The sequence below is a fragment of the Rhinatrema bivittatum genome, chromosome 2 (genome assembly GCF_901001135.1).
Source record: "Rhinatrema bivittatum chromosome 2, aRhiBiv1.1, whole genome shotgun sequence".
Lineage (NCBI taxonomy): Eukaryota > Metazoa > Chordata > Amphibia > Gymnophiona > Rhinatrematidae > Rhinatrema > Rhinatrema bivittatum.
In genome coordinates, this window is record NC_042616.1 from 804,790,606 (window position 1) to 804,815,379 (window position 24,774).

General features: G+C 43.0%; 1 protein-coding gene across 3 annotated transcripts in view; it reads right to left on the minus strand.

The window, feature by feature from the left end:
- Positions 1 to 24,774, minus strand: part of LOC115085770 (lymphocyte antigen 6E-like) — a 105,348-nt gene that overhangs the window by 63,912 nt on the left and 16,662 nt on the right. For 2 of the 3 annotated variants that reach the window (XM_029592155.1, XM_029592154.1), the window contains exons 2-3: positions 22,830 to 22,949; positions 14,525 to 14,654 (exon numbers count right to left, since the gene is read on the minus strand). In XM_029592155.1, the coding sequence (XP_029448015.1) occupies positions 14,525 to 14,654; positions 22,830 to 22,832 (133 nt within the window). In that variant the 5' untranslated portion in view covers positions 22,833 to 22,949. The remainder of the gene's footprint in view (positions 1 to 14,524; positions 14,655 to 22,829; positions 22,950 to 24,774) is intronic. The other variant, XM_029592157.1, reaches the window with a different exon arrangement.

A 24,774-nucleotide genomic window follows, 5' to 3' on the forward strand; every position in this document is an offset into this window, starting at 1 on the left:
TGAAACACCGAATAAACTTTGAAACAAGGAGGCCTGTGTGCTAGAAATCTCTTGATCCCCCTGGAAGTGCAGCAGGAGGCAGGAGGTCCCTTGGAAGGAAGAGGAGAATCTTCCAGAGTCGCTCACCTCTCTGACAGATAAGGGGGATACACCTCCCCCCCCCCCCCCCCCAAGGGCCTGGTAAGAGGGGAGATAATAAAAATCTCTGGCTCTTCTGAGTCAGGGGCTGTTTTGAGATTCCACTGGAAGAAATTGTTTGGAGGTGAGAGCCTCTCGAGGGATCCCCAGAAGGGAAGCAGCCAGGAGTGAGGCTGGGGATTTTCCACTTAAATCCCTGGATGCCTAAGGAAGAAAAGGGATGCAAGACTGCTCAGAAGCGGCAGGTGGCACCCGGACCGACTAGGGCAGGGACTCTGCTGGATTAGGACCAACCAGGTTCGCAACCTAGCAATTCTTATTGATCATGAATTTAGAATGAAAACTGACATCCAGAGAAAACGTAAGCCTTTATTAGAATTTAACGATTTTAGAACTATTCTACAAACCTTGCTTTTTTTTCCCTGCTATTGACTACTGTAATGCTCTTTTATTTGGTTTACCTGGAAACTGCCTTTACAGCTACTCCAAAATACAACTGCCAGAGTCCTGTGTGGAGGAAAACGATAACGATCATATCACGCCAACCTTGATGGATTTACATTGGCTTCCAATAAAACAGAGAATTGAGTATAAATGTTTTTGCATTACACGCAAATAGTTAAACTGTAACCGAACTGAATGGTTAAATGCCTCTTTGCATCTGCATTCACCAGAAAGGAATCTCAGGTCTGCAAATAAAGGATTTCTCACAGTGCCTTCCAATAAACCGCACATTTATCTGAAGTCAGGGACAGCGCAATTTCAGTGGCAGGTTGGAACTCATTACCAGATGAGCTCAGGCTTCAAAAAGATATCAGAACATTTAAGAAAAACCTTAAAACCTGCTTATTTAAAAAAGCTTATGACAACTGAAAGCTAACTTGAGCACTTATTTAGCAGCCAGATGTGTCTTTTTAGCAAACTTTGATTACAGATTTAAAATTACCTATTTTATTGCATAGCACAAAATAGCAACCAGATGTGCCTTCCAGTAAGTTTTATTTCAGGCTCGCATATTATTTAGCTGTTAATTTACTTCTATTTTAAAGAATTTTAGTTTAATTTTTTTGTATCGTTTTTTATTTGATTATTGTACACTGTATTTTAATTTATATTTATTTATTGTGCACCATCAAGATTGTTTACAGATTGACAGTATATAAAATAAATAAATAAATACAATACAGTAAGCCAGAGAGCACCTGCCTTGGGCTTGGGGAATCTTGAAGACATTCCTGACAGGTTTTCTTCTAGTTGAACCGAAGTTCCAGTGAGTAACCTTCTATCTGGTGGAGGTGTGGAAGAAAATACTAGTCTGGTTTGGCCAGGGCCGGCGGAACGACTAGGGTGCCAACGTTCCAGGGGCGGCAGCAAGAGAGAAGAGACTGCTGCTGCCATGGATGTCTCATCTGTCTTGCTGCCGACCGATGAGTGACCCGTCCGTCCTCACCCGACCCGACTATCGGCTCAAGGCGGGTCGGGTGAGGACTAGCGAGGTTTTTTTTGGGCCTGTTTCATTTTTGGATTGGGGGTATGCCATTTCAGTCCACCCCCGGATCCAAATTTTTTTTCCTGTTAATTTCACTTAAAAAAAAAATAAAACAACCCAAAACCCGCCCCAACTCTTCAAATTTAATTAAGTATAAAGTCCCTGGCAGTCCAGCGGGGGGCCTGGGAGTGATCTCCTGCTCCCACGCCATCGGCTGCCAGTGATCAAAGTGGCGCCAGCGGCCTTTTGCCCTTACCAAGTGACAGAGGGCTACCAGTGCCATTGGCCGGCCCCTGTCACATGATAGGGGTCATCCATTGCCCCTACCAAACACCCCGAGGCTGGGAAGGTGGCCTCCATGATATTTTCATAAATTTGGATTTTTGGATTTAATTACTTTGCCTTTCCAAACCCGAGCTCAAGGCAAGTTGTTGGAGGCATTGCTAGGTACTTAAAAGACTCAGGGTAAGGTCCCAAGGGAGTCAGGCCCATGCAATCTCCCCCTGAAGTTTTGATAATTACTTAAATTAGTCTGTCCCCATGCCTACCCGACCCTAATAATGATCCTGTAAAAACGCAGGACACCGGTGTTAACTGAGATCCTGCTTGCCTTGTGGGGACAACTTAAGGAATCAGAACCAGCCACTCTGAAAGAGCCAAGGAGATGCACTGCACTGGCTGATCCTTACATGAACAGGGACGCGCTGCCCCTTTCGTTATCCGGGGGCTCTCACCAATCCTGTTCTGCTCGGTGAGGCGTTCCTTGTCTTCAAAAAAATGATTTAACTGTTCACCATCTTTCTGCATACGTTTTACATGTCTAGAGAGAATGAGGTCGCCACTGGATGGCCCTAGTTCCCAGCCCTTGGTTAGACGGCTGCAAAGGGGCCTACCATTCGATACAGCACCTCCCTCAGAGGAGGACTGGAATGCAGAGCCCATGTGGCACAAGGGGGGGGGGGGGTGTAATGGTGAATGGAAGCTGCTCTGAAGAGAAAGCCATGTTAAGCGGAGCGCCACAGGGGTCAGTGTTGGGACCGATTTCTGTTTAATATCTTTGTGAACGACACGGCAGAAGGGATAGAAGGTAAAGTTTGCCTATTTGCAGATGATACTAAGATCTGCAACAGAGTGGACATGTCTGAAGGAGTAGAGAGAATGAAAAGTGATTTAAGAAAGCTTGAAGAGTGGTCAACGATTTGGCAGCTGGGATTCAATGCCAAGAAGTGCAGAGTCCTGCGTCTGGGGTGCAGTTCATTCAAAAGAGCTGTATGTGATGGGGGGGGGGGGGGGGGAGAGAAAGACTGATGTGCATGGAGCAGGAGAGGGATCTTGGGGTGATAGTGTCTGGGGATCTGAAGATGTGAAGCAATGTGACAAGGCAATAGGTAAAGCCAGAAGAATTCTGGGCCGCATAGAGAGAGGAACAATCAGTAAGAAAAAGGAGGTGGTGATGCCCTTGTACAGGACCTTGGTGAGGCCTCACCTGGAGCACTGTGTTCAGTTCTGGAGACCGTATCTCAAAAGGGACAGAGACTGAATGCAGGCAGTTCAGAGAAGGGAGATGAAACTATTGTGAGGTCTATATCGCAAGACCTATGAGGAGAGGCTGAAGGATCTGAATATGTAACCCTGGAAGAGAGGAGGTGCAGGGGGGAGATATGAAACAGACCTTTAGATACTTAAAAAGTTTAAAAAATGTATGGACTTCAAACCTTTTCCTTTGGAAAGAAATCAATAAAACTAGGGAGGGTCACGAAATGAAACTCTGGGGGGGGGGGACAACTCAGAAGCAATGTCAGGAAATATTTCTTCATGGAGAGGGTGGTGGAAACCTGGAATGAAGAAGAAAACAGTAAACGAATTCAAAGGGGCATTGGATAAACGCTGTGGATCTCAAAAGGATAAAGGACGGAAATGAGATAAGTGTGCATGGGGGTAACTTGCTGGTACGGCGCTTACCACCCTTAATCAATAAGCCTTTGATACTTTTGATGCAGCTCCAACGTTGCTCCCTGCTTAGATGGCAGGGAGATAAAAGGAATTTGATTCAGACGACAACCAAGAGCCCTAATTTCCATGGTCTGGGATACTGTTACGCGGACATAAGGGAAAAAGCACAGGACTGCTTCATTGGCCAAGTCCTAAAGGAAATGAAGAAAGAGTGCATGGGGGTAACTTGCTGGTGCGGCGCTTACTACCCTTAATCAATAAGCCTTTGATACTTTTGATGCAAGTCCAACATCGCTCTCTGCTTCAACAGCAGGGGAAAAGGGGAATTGGATATAGACAGCAACCATTGAGGGCCTCAACTTTTACAGTCTGTGGAACTGATGACCATGGGGGTAACCTGCACAGAGCAGCAGTTACCACCCTTTACAGAAGGCAAGGGATTACTACCCTTAACCAATAAGCCTGGATGCTGTTGATGCAACTGCAACATTGCTCTCTGCTTCGAAGGAGAGGGGTAGGGGCTGAAAGGGAAAGGAAATTTGGATTCAGGGACAAGCAACACGAGCAATGACATTTTTACAGTCTGGGGTACTGATGTTCAGTCATAAGGAAAAAGCACAGGACGGCTTCTACGGCCAAGGCCATGAGCAAAGCACGTCAAGCAGCTCCAACTGATACATGGGGGTAACCTGCACGGAAAGCTTGCTGGGCAGACTGGATGGACTACTGGTCCTTTTGTGCCGTCTTTCCTATGTTTCTCTGCTATGTTTATATGTTTCTCTATTCACAGAGTTGAGGCTCGAGGTGAATAGTAAGATCTTCAGAGCTAATCTGAAGACTTATCTGTTCAGTCTGTCATTTGTCCTTAATGACTGAATTTAAGCTGGCATGATGAACAGTTTTCTTAAGGCAGTTTTGTTTTAATTAATTTAGTGTTTAGTATGTTGTTTTAACTGTGTAGAGTCTCGTACAGCTGGCAAAGCATACATTTTAATAAACTGTAAATGGTATAAATGTTTTATCACTCAGGAAAAAACATGATATAATATCCTCTTATCTACATGACAGCCTATTTGATTTGACGTGATTATCTTCTGACTTTCCCTTATTGCAACTAACCTGTCCTTCAGGTTATTCTTTTTTTTTTTTCCAGCAGATAAGGGAGGATAAACGAGATGGAGGCCTTTTAGTTCACTTTGGGACTGCAATCTTTATCATTTTTTCTATTAGTCACAGCTGTGAAAGTATTGTTTTTATGAGTGATAATTGGAATATTTGCTCTGCTTTCTTGCCTTCCTGATATACTTTGTAAAGATCTTTTGCCAATATGAGACATTTTTTTTTTTAGTTTGTCTTTAATATCTTCCACAGTTTTGTTAATTGGTGATTCTAATATACATATTGACAGTAAACCGTGTGGTATTTTTCAAGAATATGAGGACCTATTGGCCTCATTATAATTGAAATAGTGCGTTTTTAAAGCTACTCATCGTGGCAGGCACATACTTGACCAAGCTCTGATTTCTGATCATTCATCAAATTTGTATATTATTTTTGACCTTAGAATTGATTCTGTAGTGTGGTTAGATCATTATTTTACTTCTTTTAATTTTTATTTCAGAATTAAATTATCGGCTTCATCAGAGACGTGTGTAAGAAAGATTTGGGTTCCTACTGATCACAGTTTTTTTCTACCAAAATGGAGATCAGTTAAGAGTAATTTGCTTAACAGTTCTATTGACCACTTGGCTGATTCTTTTAACTCAGTTTTACATTTTGTTACTGGTAAGGTTGCCCTGGTTATATGTAAAGTAATTCAAAGAGGTCATACCAGAGTTCCCTGATTTGATCAAGCACTAGTTCCCAGCAAGAGGTTTATGGGAAAAAAAAAAAAGAAAGGAAATGGAGGAAAAATCACTCCAGTGCAACACCAATTTCATATATTTACAAGCAAGGAATGATTAAAAGAGATTATCTGAAGCAACGAGGAAAAATTATTATACCTCTCGGCTTAAAAAATCTCTGACTCGGCCAAATGAATTGTTCAGTACAGTAAAGAAAATCACTGACGGTTCAAAGAATATTGATTCTTCTACAAAGATTTCCCAGACGAATTTCCATCTTTCCCGTGCACTAAACTAGAGACTCTGACAGCTAATTTGCAATGTCCCATTGCACTACTTCCGTAAAAGTACACAGTGAATTAGTGGACGATTCAAATGTATCGGTTCAGGCCTCTACATTATGGGAATCATTTTAAGATGTTGGCAAAACTGGAGTAGAAAAATATTTGGGTCAGTTTAAAAACTCATTTTGTTCTCTGGAATCCTTATGTCACATTTTTTCCCTTGCTACATCTCCCTTTCTATATATAAAGGGATTGAGTGGTGGTTTAAAGAATCACATGATTTGTTTTGAAACAAAAACAAAATGGCGGTTTGTAGATGTTTGAACTTTTGGTGGCATTTTTGGTGATTTTTTAAATATTTCGGAAGGTAGGTTTTGGCTGTCTCATAGCGACAATTTGATAACACGTGCTTATTTTGATATATGGTTTTGGTACATTTTTTATATATATTATATATTTAAAATTGATATAAAAAAGGATGTATTCATTGTCCATAGAATCCTATGAGAAAAGGTGTTGAGATAATTTAAGGATGTTTTCCTATGGATTTATGATATTTTTCAGTGGTTGGGTAGTTCATTTTATGTATATATGATAACATGTTTTGTATAAGCATATTACTGTATTTGATACAAAAATATATATCTAAAAAACAATTATTGATTCATATTCACATCCATTGATGTGAAAGAAGTGATATCTTTGTGGACAAAAAATTCTCTCCAATATACAACTATTATTTGATTTGAATTGCCCCCTGAAGAAGCTCTTTTGTGAGTGAAACAATTTGGGGAATGAGGCCAATGAAAATTGAGATAGAAATATATTTTTGGCATTTGAAAATAATATATTCTATGTTTTTAATTTGTGGTTATGCATGAATGTGTGTGGATTTAGAGTGAAGGTATGATTGATGGATGATTGGGTTTTATTTGGATAGGGATTTTGTATGGTGAATTTGTATTTGGTTGTCTGAATATTTTATAAACAAAAATGTATGAGGAAAATTGATTAGTGAAACATTTGTTATCCATTTTATACATTTCATGGAATTGATATAACATTTTGTAAAGCCATTTATTATATTGGTTTATCTGTAATGTAGACCAATCAATGGAATGTTGGTGGGGTCTGAGGAAGGCAGGCAGGAACTCTCTCTTCTGAGTTGGAGGGATGAAGGAAGGCAGGAACTCTCTCTTCTGAGTTGGAGGGGTGAAGGAAGGCAGGGACTCTCTCTTCTGAGCTGGAGGGGTGAAGGATTGAGCTTGCCATTATCGCCTCTGCTGCTGCTGCCTTTTCCAACTGCAGCGGCAGCAGCAGCAGGACCACTCGCGCCGCCGCGGTTGTTTAGAAGAAAGGCGCCACAAGCATCCGGGGGTCTCGGGGAAGCTCCCGGCATCGAAAAGAAATGCAGACCTGGCCCGGTGGTGACATCAGCATGACATTGCTTCTGGGAGCACAGCACCACCAGCCAAGACTTTAAAAGTTTAAAAAAAATAGAGAAAATAAATAAAATAAGTACAAGGGGGGGGGGGGCAAGTCCCCCAGACAAGAAGATCCTTTTCACCACCCCAGATAGTTAAAAAACGAAATAAAAAAAAAATGGCAATAGCAGCGCTGCCACAGTGATAAAAAGCAATCAAAATAAAATTAAACATGTGGCAGGGAACATCAGCCCAGAGGTTGGGACCCTCTGGGGCTGATTCCCATTGAGTCTAAAATGGAACAGAAAAGCAGCTTCAGCAGCAATTAAAATTGCATTTTCCTGACCAATGGGATAAAATTAAATCATAGAACATTATATATCACCTTAAATTATTTTGGGGTAGATTTTACAAAATTACGCACATGCGTACTTTTGTTCGCGCACTAGGCGCAAACAAGAGTATGCGGGATTTTAATAGATACGCGCATAGCCGCGCTTATCTGTTAAAATCCGGGATCAGTGCGCACAAGGCTGAGCAAAATAGGCAGCCTGCGCACACCGAGCCGCGCAGCCGGCCTCCATTCCCTCCGAGGACGCTCCGAATTCGGAGCGGCTTCAGAGGGAACTTTCCTTCCACCTCCCCCACCTAACCCACCCCCCAGTCCTTTCTAAACCCCCCCTACCTTTATTCCAGAAGTTACGCCTGCTCGAGGCAGGCGTAACTCGCACGCGGGCCGGCTGCCGGCGCGCCATGTTCCGTCTGGGGGCTGGTCCGGAGACCACGGCCCCACCCCAGAACACCCCGGATGACGTATCACCGCAACACGCCCCCCGACATGCCCCCCCCCGGAAAGCCCTGGGACTTACGCGCGTCCCGGGGCCTGCGCGTGCCGCTGAGCCTATGCAAGATAGGCTTGGCGCACGCAAGGGGGGTTTGGGGTAGGTTTTTGGGGGTTACACGTGTAACCCTTTGAAAATCTACCCCTTTATTTTTGTGGTTCCTCCTACCTAGTATCTCGATGATACTAATAGAAGGAATCACAGAAAGCAGGAATTTTTTTTTTCCATTGAGCCCTTGAGTGCAGCAGGCTTTTACGCCAGACCAGGACTGGCTTAAAAGTTGACGCATGGCCGCATTGGGCCGCACAAGACATTTTTTGAACTGTGGGGATCAGCTAATAGCCTCATCTACATGTTTTAATGCCCGTGTTGCATGGGGGGGTTATGGACTCGTGACCAAAATGTGCATCCAGTCAACGACGCTGGTCCACCAGGCAGTGAAGCTGAGGGGCAGCCCACCAGCATCGGGCACCTTGAGGGACAATCCCTGACAGAAAAAAACACAAAAAAAGTGAAAAAAAAAATCGCCAGGAAACAAAGAAGATTGAGAGAGCTCAGGGAGAATAAGATCCGCCCCCTCTGACGTCACCACGCTCAGCGTTAGAGCCGGTAAACGACGCCGGTCAACCAGGCAGTGAAGCTGAGGGGCAGCCCACCAGCATCGGGCACCTTGAGGGACAATCCCTGACAGAAAAAAACACAAAAAAAGTGAAAAAAAAATCGCCAGGAAACAAAGAAGATTGAGAGAGCTCAGGGAGAATGAGATCCGCCCCCTCTGACGTCACCACGCTCAGCGTTAGAGCCGGTAAATGACGCCGGTCCACCAGGCGTCGCGCGCCAAAGGGGCTCTCCCCTTTGTGCACCCCTTCGTGCAAACCTTTGTGCTTCTTTTAAAAATTTTTATTTATGTTTCCTTTGTTAATTAACCTTTATTAAAGTTGTTTAGCTTTTCGCTTTGTTAACAATTGTTTCGTTATAGATGTTCAATGTATTAGACTAAGGAATCATATTTCCTGCTTATTCTGTTTCATTGTAAACCGGTTTGATTTGCATTTGATGCAAGAATGTCGGTATATAAAAATTAAAAATAAATAAATAATAAATGTGTTAAGTCGTGCTCTGGCCACAGCACATGGCATTGCATCGGCCTGAGTGAGAGGTAAATATGGCTTGTAAGAATGAGTTTTAAGAGTAGATTGTCTTTATAACTCATAAAGAAGATAAGGATCAGAGCAATTAAAATGATAAACTATAAAGCTGCAATGCAGAAGTTATCAGTCAGCTTTAATTACACTTATTTAAGTGTGGCTGAAGGAAAGAGTGGAACAGGAACAGAAATACTCGGACTCTGAATGAGCATTGCTCTCTGTATCCTACCCCAAATGAGTTGGTGAGTTCCTTTAATATGAAGGAGACCAGAATAATAAATGTCCCCTCCCCGTACATAAAGAGAAATGGTTCGAAATTCTGAAAGCTATCATTGCAGCTATTAAAGAAGCTGCCAAGATCTGACTTGGAAAAAAAAGAGTTGAGCTGCAGAAAATGTGCTGACTTTAACAAAACTCTCTTAGCACTGATAAGTGAGTCAGAGGCAGACATTTTTACTACTGCAATACCTCCTTACTAAAAACGTGGAAAGGAAATTAAGCCTCTTACTGTTCCTTTAATAATTAGAAGAAAAATAACTAATTTTCCATTTGTGTCAGGTTTAGCTAGCAAAGTACAAATCTTCTTGGACATGCACCAGGGAACATTACTAGAGCACCAGAAGAACAATGAGGAGAGAGCAATTATAATTTATTGTCCTATTGTTTTATTTATAGTGTCGTGTAGTAGGGTGAAAGAAACAGGGAGTCAGGAGGAGATGGTGCAATCCAGAGAGAAAACGACAGCACGAGGAAAAGAGAGGCAGTGATCCCTAGTAACGCTAGCCAACAGCGCCCCCTAGCAGCGAGTAGGGGTAAAAAAATACTAATGTGCACACCGATGATCCCACTTCAAATACAGTCCAGGGAAAAGTTGACACAAATACCAAAAACAGAAAAAAGAATGCACAGAAACAAAATACTTTTAAACACCCTTTTCGAGACAATTAAAACTGACAGAAAGAAGGAAGAAGAGAGACAGAAAGATAAGGAATAGAACATATATTCCTTAATATATATATTCCTTAATAACTTAACTTATGTATTCCTTAATAACGTATTGGAGGGGGGATGACTTAAGCTCCCTCAACCTATTACTTCAAGTTATTTTAATTCCCTCAGCTCCCCCTAGCTCTCCTTAACGCCATCAGCCCCTGCTAATCAACTAACTTTCAATTCCCTTCCCAATACTAACGTTGCCTGTATCTATGCAATATTAATGACGTCTGTAATATGTTTTTGCAACTATAATGATGTTGGTATTTGTTTCCCCTCAGCCCCTATTAACTATTAATGTATCCATAATGTTTAAATAACTGTTCTAAAACCGTTCTCTGCACAGCTACGTTAGCTGCATTTCAGGTTCATTGGAAACCGATGTGATGTTCCGGACGAGTGTCGGTATATAAAAATGTTAAAGAATTTCCGTATTTTTACCCATAGTTTTCTGTATAGATCCACAACCTTGTAAGACAACAAACAGAACACACAAAGAATCAAATTCTTGTAAAAATATAACAATAGCAAGGTGTAATTTAGAATTAATACGCATCCGATAAGAGCGCAATTGTAGTGTTTATAGAACAAGTTCTGCAGAAGAGAATAACAGTTCGATTTTGCTCATTACGTTTTATTACAATATTATTATACTTGTCGTCAGTGACGTAATAACAAAGTAATGACGGCGGAAAAAGACCAAATGGTCCATGCAGTCTGCCGCTCCGTGCAGGTTACCCCCAAGGCTCATGTTAAGAGTAGCAATATTAAAAATCAAAACAAAGCAACTGTCAAACCCATAACAATCTTACTGCTGGCAACATTTTTATAGGTTGAGCAGCCTTCCTGATAATTTATAGGATGCTGCTGCTTGAACGTGCTCTGTTTTCGGACTCGGCTTTGTCTCTTATGTCTGCCTATCTGTGACCCCAGACCATAAAAGTCAGGGCCCAGGATCAGCACATTTAACTATTGATTAATCCCTTTCGCAACAAAATTGCGTTCAAATTAATATATGGCATCTCCTAACTTCCCTATCCTATTTCCCCTGCTCCCCCTCCCCCTACCACCAGGAGACTGGATTGGCTGTGACTTGGACTCCAGTACAATAAACCAAATAGGAGAGAGAGGGCTTCTGGCACTGACCCGCCACAGGTAACCTCGAGGGCCTCCTTATCTTCACCGTCACTGGCCTTAGGCAGGGCAGCGGGAGGGGGTGCCACTGAGAGGTCCAGTTTGCAGGCAGGGCATTGAAGTGCAAGTTGTGCTAAATCAAAAACGCACGCAAAAGCACGAGAGACAAACCCTAGAGTAAATCAGGCCCAGTGTATCTAAAGATCGCTTTGTAAAACTTGTGGAATTAAGCCTCAGCAAACAAACTGTGGGTGATACCTTTTTCAATGGACTAACTTAATAGGCCTGTGATGAGCTCCCGAGAGCTGACTCTGAAAGGTTCATCGCAGATGTGTTAAATCAGTCCAATAAATAGGTATCGCCTTCAGCTTCCTCATATCCAGGTGGCCTACCATGGCAACCACAATTTTTTGCTTTGTAAAACATTTTTATAAACAAAGTTTATTTTGTCTGAAAAAAAAAGATGAAAAGAGTAAGAGGGCAATAACAAAGGACATTTATGCAGGTGATACAGCATTTTGCATTTGGAAATGGGCTTTATGATTCTTGCCCACCCATTATTCACACGTTGTTGAACAATCTGTTCCTTGAGGGCAGGGTTAGTCAGGGGAAGAAACAATGCACGTAGGTTTAACTTGAAAAAGTATCCACAGAGAAAGCAGGGGCAAATACCTGTGGGGAAACTTTTTTCCTGGGGGCAACTTTCAAAGCAAAACTATCTGCGAGTTTTGCTTTAATAATTGGTACAAATCCCATAGGAAAAACCTATCTGATGCCACTTTTTTTCTCTCTTCCAGGTCACTTTTCCTTCTTTACATATTGCTCACTTTGTATTCCTGCATTTGGACTCGTTCCCTATGACAGTGGAGCCAGGTGGCAGCTCTATCTAGAACCAGTAGCACTGATGGTGTGCGGGGTTGCCAACTGGCACCAGATTTTCAGGACAGGCTGATCCAGTCCTGGTTTTCCTCCTCTGCATGCAGGCACTTATAGTCTTGATTTCCTTAGGGAATGCAATAGGGGGGAAATCAGAATGTCAAAGCAGGCAATGGGGTAAAGCCAAGACTGGATCAAGCTGTCCTGAAAATTTGGAGTCAGTTGGCAACCCTAATGGTGTGGTGGTGCCGGCGTGCCAGCAGCAAATATAGGGGATGGAACCACATGGTTCTGACAAAGTTAGGACTCACTAGAAAATAGTTGGTCCCAGGTTTTGCATAAGAAAGGAAACACATTTGTTCTCTTTTTTTTTTTTTTCCTACTTTTGGTTTACCTCCAGAGCTGAAGCAAGGAGGACCAGTGGTGAAACAAATGGAGTGGAGCAATAACCGACCGTTATATATTGTGTGCAATAAGCCTTTTCCTGCCTCAGGACTGGTAAATAAGCAAAAAGAAAATTAGTCTTATAGCAGCCAAAAGTCAAAATATAAAAGCAGCAGAGTGGCGGGACAGGGGAAGGGGAATCCGATTTGCTGTAGAGAAATAGGGTGGCAAGAAATCTTCCCACCCTAAATTGTGGTTTTGCTGTTCAATAGAGCTGCTTGCTGATATTTCCTGATAAATCTGCTGCCGTTAACAAAGAATGCACGGGCACAATATCTTCAAGCACCTTTAGAGAGGGTAAAACTGTGGGATGCTATGGAGTGAATTCAACAAGAGGTTGGGTGCTAAACCCTGGGGACGGCTGCTGACAAGCGTCAAACCTTGCGCTGACTCGGGCATTTTACCGTGTGCAGCTTGGTCTCTGAGACACGCCAGCTGGCAGATAGCGTGAGACCTGAGCAGAGCGTTCACATTTCTTTATGTTTGTTTGCATAATAAGGCCCACTGAAAATTGCAGCCCTCCCCCCCTGACACACACACACACACACACACACACACACACACACACTGTGGGTTAAAGAATCCATGCTGATCATAGCTGTGCTACTTTTACCCATAGCCAAGCAGGCACAAATGTACAGAGAAAAGAACATAAGAAATTGCCATGCTGGGTCAGACCAGGGTCCAACAGGCCCAGCAATCTGACTCCAACAGTGGCCAATCCAAGCTGCAAGGAGATCTATTTCTTGTTATTGACTTCCAGGGGTAGCAATGGCTTTCTGTAGTCTGCCTGGCTAACAATGTGTTATGGACTTATCCTCCAGGAACCTGTCCAAACCTCTCCTAAAGCCCGCTGTGCTGTCGCCCCGATCACGTCCCCTGCCAACAGATCCCACAGCTTGATTGTGTAAAGAGTGAATAACAAGTACTTTCTATGGATTGTTTCAAATCTGCTGGTTCTTAAGTTTCATGGCGCGTCCCCTTGCTTTGGTATTTTATCAGAGGGTAAATAGCCATCATCTATCTACCCCTTCCACTCCGCTTATGATTTCATAAACTTCTCTCCTGTCCCCTCTCGGCCCTCTCTTTTCCCAGCCCACGCAGCCTCTCCTCACAGGAGAGATCCTCCGCCCCCTTCATCGTTTCTGTCGCCCTCCTCTGCACCTTGTCTAGTTCTGCTGTAGCTTTCTTGCGATGCGTCGAGCAGCGCCGCGCACAAACCTCCGTTTTATTTCCCCCTTCCTTTTTGGATCATTTTTGGCCGCTGCCACTACCCCGAAGCTGAAGATTCCAATGCTTTGTCCACAAGAATTCCAAGCTCTGTTTCCTGGCTGAACCCAGCACCGTGTGCCTCTTCTTTTTTTTTTTTTAGGATTATTTTTGAATATGTGCATTACTTTGCACTTTTCTGTGTCACCCCCTCCGGTTTAGGAGCCAGGAGGACAGGGGCACAAGAGGGGGTCCCAGGGCAAATCCCTCAAAGTTCCCCGCACACTAACACATTCCCAGGCCCCGGGTCAGGGTTCTTTTCCAGTGGGGGGAGGCAGGGGTGACTCTTCATTTGTTTGCCGGAGAGGGGGGAGGGGATGATTATAGGTCTCCTTCACCTTCGGGGGATGTGAGTGCCAGCAAAATATACTGGAGGCTGAGCGTGGTGTGTCCCCTATGAAATAGCTCAGGAATGGCACTTTCACATCAGATCTTGGCATGGAAAGGTGACATTCACAGCTCTCCAATTCTATCTGTGCAAGTGTCCATCAGAACTGGGGCAGGGAAACTCTCACCCTCCAGGATTTGGAGCGTAAAGTCCCCGGTTGGGCAGGGAATCTTTAATTAGGTGGGAAAACACTTCCCAAAATACTGATGGCAAAAAGGATTGCAGTCTCTGCAGAAATAACCCCGGGGTGAAGATGCCGGGTGGGTGCCCTCGAAGTAGAATTTTAGGTCTTACTCACGCTTCTCTTTTCCAGGTGACAAATCTAGGTCTTTCTTATGAGGAGTCCAGTAGCAGGGAACAGAGTATCTCTTTCCAGATGTCCTCTCTTCAGGAAGGAAGGGTGGCCAGCAGAAACCTCCTCCTGGGAGCTAAAAAAAAAAAAATAAATCTTCATGGAAATGGTAGAAACCTTAGGACTCCTTCTACAGACGGTCACCTCTGATCCAGCCTCCTCTGTGAGGACTGGAGAGCAATGGGGCCTTCCCTACCAACCGATCTACCCCAAAATCCTCCAGCTAGGGGTACCAGAGCTCTCACAAGAAGGGAACCTGAAAGGGCAAGAGTTTCCAACCAAAATATGGAATTAGCACCTAGGAAGGTCCTGGTCCCCTTCCCACTAGGGCGGAGCTTCTCCTGGACGCACACCTGGCCAGTCGGGTTTTCAGGATTGCCACAATGAACACGAATGAGCTAGATCTGCATACCCTGGGTCTCCAACGTAGGCAAATCTCTCCCCTGCGTATTCACTATGGATATCCTGAAAACCCCCACTGGTTAGGTGCGCCTTTCAGGATAGGGGAGCACCGGGCACTGGCCCAGGCAGTAAGAGGGTTAAACTCATAATAAAGAACACCCCTACTCCCTCAGTCTCCTAACCAAGATATCGCACCGTGAAATGCTGCACACTGCCTTGGTGTACAGCTGGAGGCTGGCCACTGCAGACACCTGGGTGGGGGAGCTGTTCTGAACGGTGCACCCCTCCCTCCACTACCTGTCCTATCCTAGACCAGAGCCAATCATGAAGATCCCAAAGCAGCCACATTCAATTTCACCTGCCATGTAGACATCTAGTCTTGGAAGTTCCTGCCGCAGTTCCTCACAATCCAATGCTCTTTTAACAACTTTGAATGATTTTGTGTCGTCTGCAGATTTGGTCATCTCAATCATTCCTTTTTTCCAGAGAACACATTTATGAAAATGTGAAACAGCACAGTGGCCCAGTAGCGATCCCTGTGGTACTCCACTCATGACCTTTCTCCATTCGGAAAACTGAGCATTTAGTCCTCCTCTGTTTCCTGTCTTTTAACCAATTATCAGTCCACAAGAGGACACAGCCTGCCTACCCATGACTGTGATTTCCTGAGGAGTTTCTCAAAGGGACCTTGGCAGTGCCTCTGAAAATCCAAATACACTGCATCAGGAGTGGCCAACTTCAGTCCTCAAGAGCCACAAACAGGTCTGGTTTTCAAGATATTCACAATATATATATGCATGAAAGGTTTGCATGCACTGCCTTCTGTGTATGCAAATGTATCTCGTGCATATCCGTGACAGATATCCTAAAATCCTGGCCAGTTTGTGGCTGCTGAGGACTGGAATTGAACATCCCTGCACTGTATCTAGCTACCCACCTTTATCTACATGCTTATTTACACCTTCAAAACTTCTAATGCATATGTTGTTAAAACCATGTCCATCTATAGGGCTAATGATTTGTTTTTAAGGATAGCTTCTACCATTTTGCCCAGCATCGATGTCAAGGTCACTGGTCTCTATTGTTTCCTGTATTACCTTTGGAGCCTTTTAAAAAATTGACATTACATTGGCCACCCTCCTGCCTACAGGTATTGTGGCTATTTAACATGATAAATTACAGATCACAAATAACTGGTTTGCAGTTTCATATTTGAGTTCTTGTAGGTGCATTTGTTACTCCTTAAGTTTGTCAGTTTGATCTATTACATCTTCCATTATCACAAATATTTTCTTTAGTTGCTCAGAATCATCGCCATAAAGGAATGTTTCCAGTGTGGGTACATTCACAACATCTTCCCCAGTAAAGACCAAGGCAAAGAATTAATTCAGTTTTACTGGCAAGGACCTTTGTGGCTGCAGTGTGGTTGGTGCCACTTAGTGAGCTCGCTCACTAGGCCTACATCAGCAGCTGGAAGAGTAGCCACTATAGGCTGGACCAGCTGGAGCTTTGCCCTTTACCAGTCACATCCCCTACAGGTTGAGCTTTTGGGTTCTGGCAGCCAGCAGGACTTAGGTGGGTCCTTAGGACGATCCTGAGTGAGAGTCTAATTTGAGCAAGGCTCATGTCAGGCAGTGGACACTACAGCAGAACAGGTAATAAGCCAGATGTCGGGGCAGGCAGCAGACAGCAGAACGGGTCAGGCCAGGGACAGGATCCAGGTAGTCAGTGCAAGACAAACAGGTCAGACAAGACAGACAAGCCAACAGGACAAGCAAGGAAGGGAACGAAGACAGACTGGCAAGGAACCAGACAAGGAACAAAGTGCAGAGGAGGTTAGGACCAGACAAGGAACACAGAACAAAGCACAAGGCTAGGAAGACAGACTGGACCAGAAGGGCACCAGAAAACCTATTGCTGAGCACTGGCTGGTTGCAAGGGAGTTCCTTATATACTCATGGAGGATGTGATGCATTAAACCAGTGCCAAAGGAAGTCCCGGCTAGGGACCTATAAAGGAAGTGGAAATTTACAGTAAGTTCTATCCTGGGTCCTTGGAACAGGATGATGCCAGAGGCTATGCCAGAGATGCTTCAGATCAGAGGTGAGAGGCTAAACATTTTTTCTCAAATTCTTTCCTGGCCTTTCTTTCTACTGTTTCACATTTAACTTGCCAGTACTCATGCTCTTGCCTATTTTCTTCATTTGGACCTGCTTTTCATTTTTTGAAAGATGCCCTTTAGACTTTAACTGGTCTTCCTTTGACCTTTTATAATGCAAGGAATATATTTTACCTGTGCTTCCAAAATGGCCTTCATAGCAGGGGTTTGCCACTGCCACTAATAATATCCCTGATATTTACTGCTACGAAAGGGATCATTTTTCTCTCTTTTTGGGATGTGACATAGGGGTATACATTGGCCCCTGAGCATGTACAGAGAGTCTTTCTGCTCTCTGGTGGATTGATGCAGAGGTATTTGAGAACTGGGAGATTATTTTTGGAAGAAATTTGTGTAAGAGGTTTGGAGATATTTTTTCCCCAGTGCTCTTTTAGGAAGGTTAGTTACCACCACTCTAGAAGAACTGGATTTGATCTTGGGTTCTTTGCTTGTGCCCAGCAAACAGCAAGGAAGTGAAGATAGTGACTTAGAGATTTTTGTAATCAGTTTTGCAGTGGTGAAGTCAGTACCACCTTCCTGTAGTAATTGGAAGATGGCTATTTTATCCCATGACCAGTAAGTAAAGGCTGCTAATTTTGTAAGGACTTTTGAAGAATATTTGGAGTCATCTAATTTTTGGAACAAAGGTACATTTTCCGTTGAACCTCTTGCCTTATGCTGGTTGCTGGAGTCCTCCCCTGTATGGGGAAGGGATTTTGGAAACTGGTTTAGTCAAAGAAAAAAAGTGGAGAGAAGGTGTACCATGGATTAGGAAACCACAGCTTTTGTTATTAAGATTTTTATTTTGCTATTCATGATTTTTTGCGATCCTAGCTTGGATCCTCCTTTTTAAGTTAAAATAAATTTCAGCTGAACACTATCCTCCGACTCCATACTTTATTCAAGAGCGCATTTCCCCCAAGATGAGTCTTCTTTTGTGAGTATTTACCAACCAGTACAGAGTGTGAGAGTTGGGGTGTGAGTCAGTGACTAAGATTGAGTTATTCACTATTGTACTAGGGGTCCAGGAGATTGAACCTTCACCTCAATGGATGAACCTTCACCTGGGGCAATCCCAGATTCTGGCATGGACAATGTACGAGAGTAGGAAAGGTCTGGGATATTAAGGAGCTGGCCTGTGTGACTCCCCGTTAATCCAGTTCACCCCATGATGTGTGTGTGTGTGGGGAGGGGGGGTTATCACACATTTTTAAACATGAAAACCTTTAACCTTTGCAACTGTTCCTTTTAGTTTTTTCTAACTAATTTCCTCGTAGGCTCCCTTTTGATAGTTATGTGCTACTGCAGTAGATTTTCTTAATGTCCTCCCCAGTATGCAGAGACTAAGTACCCGCTGTGCACCACCAGCCGTATTTTCAAAGGGAAAACCCCCTTTGGGACGGGGATCCCTTTGAAAATTAGCTTGCAGGCCCCCACGGGCAGAATGAAAATAGCTCCATTTATTGTCATGGTCTGTGAGAGAAAAAACTATTTGTCCTTCTCCTGAAGCACAGACCTTTAAATCATGAGCTGTAGCACACAAAATTTCTGACTTTGAATAAATGAACTGTCACAGTAGCAGAAGAAATTAACAACGGGATATATACGGATCTAAACCTGTAATTTTAATTACTGCTGATAGCTGGGGAATCATAACACAGCTACTTTTTATCTTAAATGAGAAATTAGGCGAATTTTAAAAAATCCATTTTACCACAAGTTAATAAATGCTATGTCCCAGGAAAAGGAGAGGTCTACCAGGGTTCAGATCCTACTTCTGACACTCTTTGCGACCTTGGACAAGTCTCTTTTCTCTTCTGTTGCTTCAGGTACCCATTTAACATGTAAGCTTCCTGGGGCAGGGAATTATTTTACTTGAATTCTCAAAAAACAACATGTTGTCAGTTGCCTTGAGACTTGGAAATGACAGACTAAAAATCAAAAGTTCTCTTCCATACTGAGGTGGTGTGGATTAAATCAGGAAACAATCTGGACATGGGTGTACGCAGTACGTGTCTGCAATTATGCATCCGAGCTAGAGGCGTGTGGCTAAAGTTACGCAGCAGGAGACTTTCAGACATTCTGAGGTCACTATTCAAAGCCTTTGGGGCCGATGCAATACGGTGCGCTGAGCCGAGCGCACTCTTAATGTGCACTTGGACGTGGGTAGAATAGGCGCTAATCAATCCCCTAATGCAATAAGGGGATTAGCGCCTATTCAACGCGCTTCTAACGCGGAGTGAATGCAATAGCGCTCTTCACATGCAAATTTATTTATTTTATTTATTTATTAGCTTTTATATATTGATATTCGTGGGTACATCATGCCAGTTTACAAAATTACTGAAGGAGGAAATTACAAAAAACCAGAGTGGGGGGAGAGGGAGCAGATAGGAAGAGAGAAGGGGCGAGCGAAGAGAGGGAAAAACAGGAAGAGGAGAAAAGGAACAGTACCTGATGGAAAACAACAGAAGAACATAACAACTCGGCATTGGATAAAAACCAATGCCGAGTTTATTGGCGTCGGTTTTCCTTAGTGGCGGACAGCCAGGAAAACTGACGCTGATAAACTCGGTGATGGTTTTCAGCGAACTAGTCAAGAAAACCGACACCGGGTTTATCGGCGTCGTTTTTTGTGACTGCCGTACGCCAGTCAAGAAAACAGATGCCGATAAACCCGGCGTCGGTTTTCGTGACCAGTGTACGGCAATCATTTCGGTTGACATTGTGCTGAGTCTCAGTGGAGAGTAAAAAATATAATGAAATTGCACAAGAAAGGAACTTATACATTTTAAATATTTTAAAAGATAACCGTGGCAGACTTTCGGCGATGACTCTATGATGAATGGAAACCGTTTGGGTTCGCGTTAGCAAGGATGAGCTAGGGTCGCAAGCAACCCTAGCACATCCTTGCTAACGCGACCCCCTAATTTAAATATTGCATGGCACTCTCCTTTGGGGCGCCATTCGCACGTTAAGAGAGCGGGCGCTGACTGTTCAGCGCCAGCTTTCTACGTGACTTTATTGCAACGGCCCCTTTGTATGGGCAACTTTTCCAGTTACTAGGACAAAACCGAGCTTTGAATATTTTCCCCTGCTGAATGCATAGATTTTATGTGCAATGAGAGGCATGAATGGAGGCGCTCCAGATGCTGACCTTTAGCTGGTGAGTGCACGAATTGAGCACTCGCTGGCTGAAGTTATGCGCATAAAGCTGACTGGAGGAATCACAGTCCAAACTTTACCAAGATACAGCTGCGCACATAACTTTACACAAGTATATTCAGCAAGCATATGTACGTATTACGTTCCCGGGTTAAATCTGCCGCTCGTTGCGTTACTGAATATTGACCTCTGTGTCTGTGACAATAAAGAAAGCTAAAGAGATTCTTCATGGAGAATCTCGTGGGAGCCGCTGTAGCAGAGGATTATCCCCCAGGCACGGAAGGAGAGGAAGCCTGGGGGGGGGGGGGGTCAATCCGTCCCTCTGCTCCCTCGCACGTTATTTAGAGTCCAGCCCACAGCAGGGAGAGGACGAAACCCATGGAGATGAGCAGGGCCAGAGAGTTGTGCTGGACCCGCATTGATCTGCTGAAATTACACAGGTTGGTCTGGCAGCAGGAAACAGAAATCTTTACCCCTTCAGTAATGCCTTCCTCTGGGGTACAGGTTGGAGCACATTGTTTAATGATAGCATAGGAGCCTAAGCAAAGAAAGAAAAGAAAAAAAAAAAACAAAAAATACTTGAAAAGGAATTGCATATTTTATTCAAGTTCTTTCTTGAAGATAATTCCCGACGTGTTGGGATTCTGTGATTCAACCTATGGGCCAAGAGACCCAGTCCTTGATTCCCCTAATGACTTCATCGAGGCTTTAAGGTTGATGCTGACAGTAGAGCCATTTGATCATCTTGCCATCCTGACCTGTTGGGAAACCAGCTGCCAGCACCAACTTTCTAGCTTTTCATTGCTGGTTCATAAGATTTTTCCCTCCAATCAATCTTGCCAGATGGCAAAATTTGTTATAGCCCAACCAATCACAACATCAAGCCCAAAAGTAGCCCAAAATTATAAAGTTGCAAAAATAAATTTTATTTATTTGTCACCTGGTGCCAGACTCTAGGTGACATACAAATACAACATACATAATACAATTCCGAACAAACATAAAAACATCTGTCAAAAGAAGCTAACAAGGCAGAGGCTGCAGGACCTACTCAAATTGAAAGTATCAGGAGAATGCCCACTGGAACAAAAGTTTTAAACATTATGACCTGTATGAAATCCTTCCAGTTAAGCGACATATTTTTGCGTTGGATCAGCCACAATAAATGCCCTCTCTCTAGTTTCAGCCAGGCGCATCATACATACTGAGAGAACATTGGAAGTCCTCTTTGAGAAGAATGCAATGTACACTTGGGGTTGATATGTGAAGCATTGTGTTTGGCCATGGGAAGGATTCAAGATTAGGTAAGGGAATCTGCTTATTTACTGTCCAAGATTCCTGGATATGTACAATTATTGAATGCAAATATTTAATAAGAGAAATGTAATTTTCAGCCATTAACCCTAAGGAGGAATCATCAATGGGACATTTTTATGTGAACATGCATTGAGAAATAAACTATGTAAATATAAAAAAGAAAACAACATTAGAATTTGATTGCATAGTGTAGTTACAAAACAATTGGTGTTCTAAACTTAAATAATTTGTAAAAAAAAGAGATGCATGGTTAGCCGGTCTTGAACTACATCCCCCACAATTCTCAGTGCTGATGGCGGTTCTATGCTGTGGGCTCTCTCTCAAAAGCTGGCTTGGCATAGTGGAAAATGGAAAGAAAGGTGATAGCTCAGCACTGGAAGCTGCCTTTGCTCATGAACTCAGCCAATCTTTGCAACAAAGCGTTCTCCTTTTCATTGGTTGTCACTGATGCAGAGCAGGCCCTGGAGGACGCCCAAAAGGCCACAACCAAAAAAAAAGCCAAGAATTTCCCACAACTGTTCACAAAAAGTGAAAATTGGGCATCAAAACCACCATCTGGCAACAGTGCCTCTGACAGCGGGCTGAGAGCAACCCTACCCCTAATGATGTCTTCTGGGCTTTAATTCCTGGAGATTGATGCCTTAGGCACCACGTACTGGGGTGTGCATTCATGCGCCGTGCACACGAAGAAGCTGCTCTTTCATGTGTGTTTTTGGACGCCTGGCCTTTTATGTTTGTTGTTTATTTAACACCATTTTGATATCTATTTAATTTTAATGTGGTAATTGTTTTAAGATATGTTGATGAGATGGGTGTTGAGGTAATTGAGTCAGGTTTTGAGTCAAAACCGGTCTTTTTGGTTTGGGTTATAATCGATAGACAGGAATATAATCACGTTGAATGGGGAAATCAGAATGCCTCCTCCTCCTATCAGTGGGGAGGTGGAAGGAAGAGACCAGAAGCACAGTGATGTAACATTACCTGCTCAAGATCGCAGCGTGTCAGTGGTAGAGAGAATTGGATTTTGTGTCTCATGGAGTTCTCTTAATTTCTTGCTCAGTCAGTTATATATATATATATATATACACACACACACAAACTCCATCTCTTCTCTAGGATCATTAAGAAGTGAGGAGTATCCATGGTGTAATAAGTGTACAGTAAGTCGATGCACTGTATCTGTGTCAGGATGAAGTATGTGCAACTTACCATCTGATCCTGACCCAACAGAGGTCCGACAGTAAGCAGCAATTAATGGACAATCACGTTTTATAAGGCAGTCATGGTTCCTTGTCGCCAAGTTACACGTGAAACACGACAGTGAGTGAGCTGTAAGAAAACGTGATTATAATAGCATGAATCAATACTACTTTGAACTACCAAATTTCAATATATTTTCCCCCACAGGATTATCGTTAGATATATGGGGGTAGATATTCATAAGCTATCCGGTTATCTAAATTAGCCAGATAAGACTTATCCAGCTAACTTGGATGGGATATTCAGCAGCACGGCTATGCTGCTGATTATCCCCATAGAAATTGCTACTTAGAAGGGTAAGTTATCTGTCTATTGCTGAATATCACTACTTAGCCGAATAACTTATCTGGCTATTTAGTGCTACCCCACTCCGCCCATTGCCCACTTACAACTTATATGGCTAACTCGATAGTGACTTATCCAGCTATCTAGTGGTCTCTAAATATAATCAGATATTCAGCAGCCACTAGATATCCGCATAAGTCCTACTTATCCGGCTAGCTGGCATCTGAATATCTACCTCCTGGAGACTAGACTAAGGCCGATATTCAGAAGGCTGTTAAGCAGACAAGTTTGTCTGGTCAGCTTTAGCCAGATATTTCAATCTGAATATTTATTTATTTATTTATTTATACAGTTTTTATATACCGTTGTACAGAAACAAGTTCTATCTCTATGGTTTACAATAGTCACATTTTAAGAACATGATAAAAGAAAGAGAAAATAACAATATATCTTAAAATATCCAGAAATAAAAATCTATAAAACTTTCTAAAATAGGACTAAAATTAATATTAAAATAGATAAGAACAGACTAAAAAGGGGAAGAATGGATCATATAAAAAAACTGAATAATTGTCCAGTTGACTTTATACCAGCTATATGACCAACCAGAGCTACCCAAGAAACTTTGACTGGCCATCACTGGTAACTCCTTAGTTACTAGGCTAGATCCTTCTGAAAACTGTCCTATCCATGAGTATATAGGCCTGGACTGTTTTTGACTGTTTCCCTCACAGGTTTTAATACAAAGCATGTGACATAAACCTACTATGAAACTATTTCATACCTATAGATCTTAAAAGGCAGCAGCAAAAAAAAAAAAAACCCCCCAGACCCTGGCACGAACACCAGAGAGTCCTTCAGTTGGTACAGCTGCCTAGGAACTGAATTCTATAGGTTTGTACCCAGGTAGGAGAAAACTCTTCTAAAGGTATCAACAGAGAAAAACCGGACATTCTGGGACAGGGCATACAGTGAAAGCTGATCTCTCTCGCTCTCTGTTTCTCTGGTTTTCAGGGGCGATATTTGCTACCTTAATGTTAGAAACAGAATTTTGAACCGACATCAATATAAAACTGGAAACCAGTAAAAGGTTTTCCAAGGCAGGTGAAAACTTAGGCCAGTCACATTACCCTCCATTGCCTCAGGTACAAAATTAGATTGCAAGCCCCGTGCAGACAGGGAAATACCCACGGTATTTATTTATTTATTTAGTTGTTTTATATACCGTCCTTCCGAGTGATGATCACAAGGGTTTACAAAAGTAACAAGCGTCCTTAGCTCATTACACTAGGATGTAACACGTATTGATAAAACACCAATTTTTGTAACATACATTTTGCCATTACACATACTTTGATAAGATACATATTTTTGTATGATATATACACTGGAGGAGCTCAAGTGGATCATGAGACTCTAGGGTGATGTTCTTCTGGGTCTCAACTTGAGGGTAGGGGCAATAGATTAGTAGGACAGGGATTCTGTACCTGAATGTAATCTGCTTTGAAGTGCCGAAAAGTGGAATACAAAATAAATCTAAAATAAATACATTTGATTGTTCGGACATGGTCCTAAAATCAAACCAGCAGAGGATTTCTGGATCATCTGT